This window comes from Calliphora vicina, chromosome 2 (assembly GCF_958450345.1).
Source record: "Calliphora vicina chromosome 2, idCalVici1.1, whole genome shotgun sequence".
In the NCBI taxonomy this organism is placed as follows: Eukaryota; Metazoa; Arthropoda; class Insecta; order Diptera; family Calliphoridae; genus Calliphora; species Calliphora vicina.
Genome location: NC_088781.1, coordinates 101,391,008 through 101,401,130, shown reverse-complemented (window position 1 = coordinate 101,401,130; position 10,123 = coordinate 101,391,008). Strand labels below are relative to the sequence as shown.

General features: G+C 30.5%; 1 protein-coding gene across 3 annotated transcripts; it reads left to right on the top strand.

Annotated features, from left to right (window-relative positions):
* Positions 1 to 1,144: 1,144 nt before the first annotated feature.
* LOC135952189 (transmembrane protein 184C) lies at positions 1,145 to 6,366 on the top strand. Of its 3 annotated transcripts, none has more exons than XM_065502030.1 (7): positions 1,145 to 2,042; positions 2,122 to 2,399; positions 4,654 to 4,789; positions 4,848 to 4,918; positions 4,985 to 5,084; positions 5,157 to 5,517; positions 5,662 to 6,366. In XM_065502030.1, the coding sequence occupies exons 1-7, from the start codon at positions 1,740 to 1,742 to the stop codon at positions 5,964 to 5,966; spliced, it is 1,554 nt and encodes a 517-aa protein (XP_065358102.1). In that variant the 5' UTR covers positions 1,145 to 1,739; the 3' UTR covers positions 5,967 to 6,366. The 3 variants fall into 3 exon arrangements, with proteins under 3 accessions (XP_065358102.1, XP_065358101.1, XP_065358100.1); XM_065502029.1 differs by having other exon boundaries at positions 1,146 to 2,042; positions 5,659 to 6,366; XM_065502028.1 differs by having other exon boundaries at positions 1,146 to 2,042; positions 5,157 to 6,366.
* Positions 6,367 to 10,123: the final 3,757 nt, after the last annotated feature.

Genomic DNA, 10,123 nt, shown 5'->3' with positions numbered 1-10,123 from the left:
GGTTTTAAAAAAAAAATCAAAAAAAAATATCAATAATCACCAAGAAAATATTTTTAATACTTCTGTGTAAACAAGAATTGTATTTTTCAAAATGATTTCTTTACAAACCGGATGTATTTAATAATTTCATTTTGAAATATATTAATACACAGTATTATCGTCTGTTAATACCAGCTGGTAAACGGAAACTTTTTCATATAGCAATTATTTTTTATTAGAGTCCATAGAGTTCGGGAATACTTATAGTTTTTCTCGATCTCTTCGTTTAGTACTTTTTTATTAAGGCATTAGTCAATTTAGTTGCGCCAGTCTGATTTTCATTTTCAAAACTATGAACGAAAGAAATTTTTTTTTTCTTGCCCAACCTTATCTCTGACATCTGCAAATACAGAAATTTGCGCAAACGATTTGCGAAACTAATTGACTAATGTGAAAGAATTTTAAAGTCAATTTAAAAACAACTAATTTATGATTTTTTGATGTTGTAACTTTAAGAATACCGTAGTTTCACTAAAACTAAGTGATCGAGAAAAACTATAAGTATTTATTTCCATACTCTATGGACTCCAACAAAACAGAATTGCTACATGAGAAGCCCTGAATTTTTTTTCGTTCACTTTTTTATCATTGAATTATTATTAATGGATTAAAAAATGGAATTAGTAATTCAAACCTTATTGTCTAAATTTGGAACATAACTCTGACAACAGCATGTATTTTAATATTTTTTGTTGTTGATAGCTCTCTTAATTATAAGAATAAACATGCATGCTCTCTCTTAGTTTAGGAATTATATGACCTTAAGTTTTTATATATTATCTGAACAATAATGTATCATTAATAGGTCTGCAAAATACATTTTTCAATGTATTAATATTGTGAACCAAAAACGGTACATTAGAAAATTTCGATATACCACAAATGTATTATATTATTAGTCGGCTATTGCCGTCCAAAATGTGAATATTAACTGTATAATTATGAAAATATAAAGTATTACTGTGATCTTGATTTGTTTCAAATCGTGATCGATCGTTTCATATTTGTAGTATATTTATTTTTCTTTTACAAAATTGAAAACTGGGATTTTTTTGTATTGTTTTTGTAATTGTATTTCGCAATCGTGGTAACCATGCTTCGTGGACAACTCATAACAAATCTGAACGAAAGTAAAACTTTTCATATTCCGCTATTCTCGCGAAAAATATTTGGTATTTTCTCTAAACAACAAAGAAAATTATTGTTTATTACATATAAGAAATTTTAGCATTTATGTTAAACATTGTACAGATAGAAAAGTTAATGAAAATATCATAAAAAATGAATTACATTCGGTATTTGTGCAGTAAAAGTGCCAGAGAAAAAATTGATTAGTATAAAGTGCCACCGAGAAAAAATCAGTGTATGAAGCGAAATTGATAAAAAACAACAACCAATACAGTGCCAACCAATTAGAAATTTAACACCAATTAAATAAACCACCAACAAAATAAAAGAAACAATTTACACATTCAATCAAATACAGCTTAACATCTCTGAAAATTATAAATTACAATAAACCTTTTTGCTATTTTTCACACAAACATACTTTATTTGTTAACAAATTTTCACAAGAGATAAAGGCTTTTTTTTAGAGTACACAACCGCATTAGCAACGAAAAAAACAACAAACAAATAAAACATCCGCAAAAGTAGCAGAGCCAGAAGTAGCAGCGAACAGGCAGCAACTAGAATATAATATGTGTCAGAATTATTCATTGCGAAGATTCTGCGAGGAGTGGCGTATATGGATTCGACCTTTGCTTATCATAACCTATGGCATATTTGCCATCATTGTGGTGCCCCTGCTCATTATCAACTCAGTGAAGGATGGCTTTCAGCGTCGTGATCAATTGATATTAATAGGCGGCTTATTTGTTTTATCAGCAGTACCCATATCAATTTGGCACATTATACAGCATGTGATTCACTTCACCAAACCCAGTTTACAAAAGCACATCATACGCATATTGTGGATGGTTCCCATATACGCCTTAAATGCTGTAAGTACCCCCTCAAACATATAATTATTATTTCCAATGACTTTTTCATACGTGTGTGTGTGCATACATATATTTTCAGTGGATTGGTTTGTTCTTTCCCAAACATTCGATCTATGCCGATTCGTTACGTGAGTGCTATGAAGCATATGTGATCTATAATTTTATGGTGTATTTGCTGCACTATTTAAATTTGGGCATGGATTTGGAAGCCACCATGCTGTACAGACCTCAAGTACATCACTTCTTCCCCATGTGTTGTATGCGACCCTGGGCCATGGGTCGTGAGTTCATACACAATTGTAAACATGGTATTTTACAGTATACAGTGGTGCGACCAATAACCACATTCATATCGGTGTAAGTACATACATAAGTATTTCAAATTCAAGTTCAATTAATGAGAATGTTGCTAGTATTGCCAATCAATTACTCAACTTTGCGATATGTTCACAAGTAATTTAATACATATTGTTCAATTGGTTTTATTGTTTTCGTAACATTGTCTAACGTTTAGCTGTAACCATAAGTGGTCATCAAATTCTGTATTTTGCATTTTAATGTACGTGATAACGTGAGTTGTCAGTCTGTGAAAATACATAGTTTGTATTCGCGTTTATAATTTCTATCATTTGTTATTTGTAAGAAGTTTTAATTTAACGATGCAATTTTTTTTTGTAAAAAAATCAAATGAAGCGTTTCAAGTACTAGATTTTAGTATGTATTTTTAATATCAATTTCTTGCTAGTCTAAATCTTTGGTGTTGAATGTGACAGTAAATATAAAAATAATAATTTTTAATTCAACATAATATTCGATATTCCCGCAGTATTCGGTATTCATTCATAATTTTGCTTTTATGTAGAGAAAACATAAATATTATGGAAATTCAAATGAGAAACACGTTTCGAATATCATTGCTTAATACTGAGGACTTACATATTATTATAAAATGGCTAAGAAACCTAATAGATATTTAAAAAACATTCAGTAAAACAATATGAAATTTAAAAAGTGTCCACCAAAAATCAAGGTCGCAGCAAAAACTTAACTTACTTAGTAAGCCAGCAAGTAATATTGGAGCAAACTGAAAACTACTTATGAATAACTACTACTGAATAACTACATATTTATTTTTGTTCGAGATTTCAAAAAATTCATGTGACCTACTTATAAATGTACTTACATTCAGTTCAGTTATAAGTAGTTACATTCACAACAAGAATATGTATCTAAAAAAAAACAGAAAAAATACCGCCTTGTGTGGGAATCGAACCGACAAATTATTTGCTTGTGTTTGATAGTCTAACTGCTAACTCACTACACCATCTACGAGTTATTTTATCGTAAGTTAACGATGGTTTTAACATAAACATATAAATTAGTATAATACGAACCAACAAATTAATGACTTTGACTGGTGTTGAACGTCTAAGGTCCCGTTTTCCAGCCAAACACACTATATAGCTACACTAAATGCAAAAGCTCATTACCAAACTGTATAAAAATAAGTTCCCGGACTTTTTTCTTTCCCGGGAGGAAATTAAAAAATCGTTGACTTATAATTTTACCAGGGTTTTAAAAGAAGTATAAAATAACTTTATTTGGTTGTTGGTCCAGCCTTTATAAGGATTTCTGATTTAATATTATTTTCTCTAAATATGAATAATAATCATTGAATATCCCTAAAAGATGTAATGTTAGGCATGTTAATAATTCGTTTAAGAGCATAAACTTTAAATTTGATTTATTCTTAATAACCAAATTTTTCTGCTGTGGCTTGAGTTGTTGTTAGAACCGAAAAAATCTATGGATATTATAGAATAATTCAATTAGCAACAAATTTGGCCATCGAAATGTATCTGAATATTGTAACATTTAGAAAAAAACTTATGAAGAAATTCCCGAAAATTCCCGACAAACATTTCCCGAAAATTAACAAAAAAATATTCCCGGGAAATTTTTCCCGCGTAGGAACCCTAGTACCTCTAAATAAAATAATGTGCAGGGTAACCACCACTCATTACAAAATAATGTACATTCCCACGACAGCCGGTTCTACGCACCGGAATGACCCGTGTTCACTCGGCCAAGGGCTGTCAACTCAGCAAACACTGCTGCTACAACAACAACAAAATAATGCATGTGGTAACTAGTTGCCATTACCAAAATTCACAAAATTTGTTCTAGGGTAGTACTGCTCATAATTAAAAATAAGCTGATACAAGCTATAATAAAACTAAGATAATTTACGGTTTGTTTCAGATTAAGGCGATTTTTTTCCTATTGTCCGTATATTAGGTTCGATTTACGTCGGACTTTAAATAATTATTTTTTGAAAATTGACTAAATATTTAGAGAATCTTAAATGATATAGTTTTTCAAAAAATTTTTAAATATTTAGTTAAATACCCTTAATATTATTATTTTCATTTACGAAAACAAATTTAGTATTTTGTAAAAAATGTGAAATTACGATTTCGTACAATCACAACAACAACATACATAATATGATTGGATGTTGTGATTTTGCGAAAGTTCGTATTTCGGCAAGGGTAAAAAAAAGGTGATATGAATTACCTTATAAAATAATTAAACATTTGTTTTTTTTTAGTATTTGTGAATTATGCGGTGTCTATGGTGAAGGTACTTTTGCAGGAAATGTAGCATTTCCTTATATAGTTGCTATCAACAACATCTCACAATTCGTGGCCATGTATTGTCTCGTATTGTTTTATAAAGCGAACAAGGTATGATTTTAATTTATTTAACATTTCAACTCAATAAAATTATAAATTCATTCAACAGGAGGATTTAAAGCCCATGAAGCCAATTCCTAAATTTTTATGTATAAAAGCGGTAGTTTTCTTTTCATTTTTGTAAGTAAAGTAAGACATTTTCTTGAGTAATTGATTAACAAATTTAATACTTAATTTCATTATTAGCCAAGGAGTGTTACTAAACGTTTTAGTTTATTTTAAAATTATCAAAATTTTTGAAGCTGATAATTTAGGGGATGATGCTAATTTGGCATCAATGTTGCAAGTAAGTTAAAAATAAACTATTATATTCTTAAGAAAAAATGTTTATGACAATTGTAATGTGTTTCTTTTACAGAATTTCATTATATGCATTGAAATGTTTATAGCAGCAGTGGCACACATTTACAGTTTCCCCCACTATCCATTCCATATTAATTCTCAACAATATTGGAACAATCCCAATCATAACTGGTGCCGTGCATTTTTGTCTATGATCGATATATCCGATATACAGGAAGACGTATCCGAACATTTAGGCGTTGTCACCGGTACGATAAGTCGCCGATTCCAGGGTCGCAGCACGTACCAGCCGTTATCGCGCGGACCTAGACGTTCGAGCAGCGAGTCAGAGTACTTAATCAACAAGCGCCAGGATGGTGAGGACGCAAGCGGTAGCCAACTTCTAGTTTCAGCTGGTGACATCAACGATAAAACAGGTAATCAAAAAAGAAATCACTATAAAAAGCATTATGCTAAACCACTGGCCAAGGCCAATCGCTATGGAGCTACAGATAGTCTTGTGCTACCCGTTTGTGATGCTGCAATAACCAATGATTCTCAATCTCACTCCCAATTAGCAGGTAACCGTCCCACCACATCCAAAGCTTCCATAACAACAACAACATCAGGCAACGTAACAAACAATGCAGCCGCCATCATTGCTACCAACACTAACACTCATTCCTCTGCTACCCACTCCAATTTTGGCGGCATTAGTATACAAAAACGTGATCCGACCGTTAGAGACTTTCCGACACATTACGGGGCTCCCGTGGCGGGTGGTACAAGTTTCCTGCAGGCCCGCAATGTAACGACAACTCACGCACCCAGTCCCATTCCAGAGTCCGTTGATGATTTTTCATCATTTATCGGTTCCTCAAGATGACAGCGTTATGATAGTAATAGTCAAAATTATAATCCATCCGCTAGTGAATCGATTTCTATAGGGTTTTCCAGTAGCCTTAAATTGTCGACGGGTGGCAGCCTCAGTAACAACAGTAATAATTCATCTGATTGGTTAAGTTCGCCCGCAGATGGTGTGGGTCCAAAATTATTAGATGATGATGACGATGATAATGACGTAGGCCCAACAAGTTCTACTACACAACACCAACAACAACGTTGCCACCCACAAACTGATTCTACCGAATACATAACTTAAACTCACATCACTAAAAATCACGACACCTAATACAAAAACACCAACCACAATCTACATTTTTAATAATTACAACTGCAACTTAATAATTATTAATGCTACGAAATGTAAAAATACATACATACATTCTAATATACAGACGTACTGATCGGACGGGTGTAGACCCTAGAAAAAACCAAAAGCAATAGCTGTTGTTTTTGTTAATCTTTGTATTTTGTAACTTAAATGTTTGTTTGATTTTGTTTTTGTGCAAAATTCCCAATTTTTTAAACAACAATTAATCAATATTGTCATACGTTTTTGATAAATATTTAAACAAAGGCGTAAATATTCTATTTATGGCTTTACTTTCAGTTTCTTTTGTTCAGAAATTAGTAGAAAATTATGAATATTGCAATGTTTTGCAATAATTCTAACTGTGTATAATTCTATTGATGGCTGTCATAAGCTATGGAAATCTTGAGAAGGTTCAAAAGGCATTTTCATTCGCTATTTATTTTTATGAGCCGCACTTAGATTACATCTTTTGTCTTAATTTCGAATGAAAATTTGTATTGCCTAATTTTTTCTACTTGCTACTCATAGCAAAATACTCAAAATTCATTATTTTTAATTATGTTCTGTTTGTCTATAGCGAACGAGTGAGTACTTTGAGTGGAAATTTAACATGTGTTTTGTTATTGTAACAAAAACAAAATACATGTAAAACGTCCACTCAAAGCACTCGTTCGCTATAGAAAAACAGCACATTATTAAACTAAAATTGTCTATATTCCGTGCGAGTACTTTGAGTGAACATTTTACATGTATTTTGTTTTTGTTACAATAACAAAACTCATGTTAAATTTTTACTAAAAGTACTCGCACGGAATATACAAACTGGTAGGTAATTCGTTCGAATTCAACAGGGAACTGATATTTTTCTATAGGTATCATTGTTTCAACAAATATTTTTTTAGATCTATAAAAGTTATTTTGATACACGGATAACATTCGACCCTATTCTGTAAATCGATTGATGTTCTAAAAATCGCCCGATTTTCTACATTGAAATGAGAGATGGGACAAAAAGGTGAATTATTTAGGAGAGTAAAATTAAATTCCAAAGTAGCTAATAGTTCAATATTGAGAAATTATTCCACAAAGGGTTATATTTATATTGGAAATTAAATTATCATCCGCAATTTAATTTTTCTGAATTAAGTTAATCTACCAACAAACGATTGCATGGGGTTAATGAAAGCGCTGCAAAAAAACCCCATCATAAAGAAAAACATATTTGTCGAAACACTTTTTTCACTACGTATGATTTGTCAGGACTGTCACACATTTTGTTCAGAATAGATCGAATAATTCGTGCTTCAAATTCGATAAATATTTAATAATTCTGTATTTCGTGATTTTAATTTGACAAACAAATAATACAAATTTAGAAAAACAAAAAATAAATACAAAGAAATATCAATTCCTCATTCATTACGAAAGAAATTTTCGTTTTACTTTTTCTGAAGAAGCTAAATATGGAATTAATTTTACTTTCGATCGGAATGGAATTCTGACAGACCTGTATACTAGGGTTTCTCCTTTCGGAAATTCACGGAAATATTTTTTAGAAATTCACTGGAAATTTTTGAGAATTTCTTTAAAAGTCTTCGTCTTAAAGTAATAATATTTAAATTCGTTGAAATTACCAAATTTGTGGCTAATCGAATGATCGATATCGATATATTCGTAGATTTTTCCAAAAAAGAATTATAATTATATAACACAAATGGGTGAGATATAACCAAAAAACCACGACTACCTCGATTGTTTTTATATATCTGGATTACTTAGTTATAGGCCATTCGATATGTATGTAATACAATTTTTTTTAACATTCTTTCTAATTTTTTTTACGAAAATAATGAGGTATTCATTTCCAAAAAAATGGAAAATTACACTCTGATTTTTTTACACATTTAAAAAACAAAAACAAGAAAAAATCAAAAAAAAAGTATTTTTTTGTGGAATTTTGTTCAAGTTTTTGTTGTGTAATGCTGGATATACACGTTACGATAAGTCGTACGATAAATCGTATAAGTATGAAATTAGTAACGTGTATCATGTTGTCGTACTAACGAAGTATGAAAATCAAAAATTTTTGATTTTTGTGATATTTTTATTACTTGTAATTTTTTTCAAAGGAAATAGTACGATTTGTAGTAACGTCTATCACAAAATCGTACTTCAACTCATACTACGATTAGTACGAAAAATAGTATCGTGTATACCCAGCATAAAACATTGTAGAATTAGCAAGGTATAATTATTAGAAAGTATGCTCTCAATTATACATTCCCTATAACGTCAAACAAAAGAAAATTAAAAAATATAAAAAGGAAATGCCAAAAAAAATAATTGAATTTAAATTTGTGTTACGAAAAAATTCAATTTCAACCATAAATTCATTAATAATTGAAGAAAAACTATATTTTATTAAATAAATGTGTACTAATTTCAATTAAAACGTTAAAAATGTATAAAATATCGCGGTAACAAATTGAAAAAAAGGTAAGAAATTAAACACATAGTTTGACGTTTTAGGGTTGAATAATGAAAACTCTCTCTAATAATTGTACCTGGTAACTGATTGTACCATGGTGTAAAAGTGAAAAAAAAATTAACAGAGTGTCGTTTTCCATTTCTTTTGAAATGAATAACCTTAATTTTTTTCAATAAAAATATTTGTTTAGTAAATATTTTTTCCAACAAATATTTTGTTAAAAATTGTTTCACCCTTGTGAAGGATATTTAAGATTTAAATTTCTCGGATCTCTTGAATATTTAAAAAACACAGACTTTATTGAATTTGTACTTATTAAAACTACGAGTGTGAAAATACCAGCCAAATTCTACTATAATAAATTTTTTAAAACGTTTCATTAGCGTTATTTTTACAAAATGTTTCTTGAAGTTTCTTAAGCTCTCCAACGATATATAACAATTTAGTAGTATGCGACAACTGATAAGTTTTTGATTACAAAATCTGTGTGTATACCAGAGAACGGATTGAAAACATTCACGTTTACTGCCCGTTCATAAAATCATTGCTATTGCATTGCCTTTAATCGACAATAACAAAAAAATGCCGAGCTATGCGTAAACACATTTGTTTTTCTGATAGCCATATGAAAGAAACTAAAAACATTCACACCATTCGTTAAGTATTCGTTGACATTTGTGTGCATACATATGTAGTTTGTGAACATGCAGAATCTTACGGAATTAGTATTTTAAATTAAAATGCATATAACATTGAAGTCCGTCACGATTTTTAAACAATTCTTTTTCTGTTTAATTGTTAGTCGAATTAAATAAAAATGGAGAAAATCGGGAAATATTTAGTCCCGATATTATCAAAAAACTGGAGTAGGGTGGGTACAAATTTTGAAAATTTAATTTAAAAATGCGAATATCTCCTAAGCTATAAGCGATAATTGGTAGCTACGACGAGGTTTTTTATAGTACTCGACAAGGAGATTCATTATATGTAATTTTTTGGAAATTGGAACCCAAAAGAAGAAATAGGATCGTTTTAATAATGTAACATACCCGAGGTGTCCTACTTTGGGGACCCTGGCCGTGCATCTGGTGGGCCTATGAGGTCGAAACTCAAAACTTAAACTCGACAATATTTCCTCTTTGTGCACGTCAAATTTTATTGAAATCGGACTAAGCGTATAGAAGTTACAGATTTATTTCCCTCTATTTTTTTTTCTATACCACTGTGTAACATTAAAACTTTTAACATGTACATAAATTCATTCTATCAGCATTAAAACCATTCACACCATTCGTTTATTTTTTAAAAGACAAGCAATACAAGCTTATTTTTTCGTTGC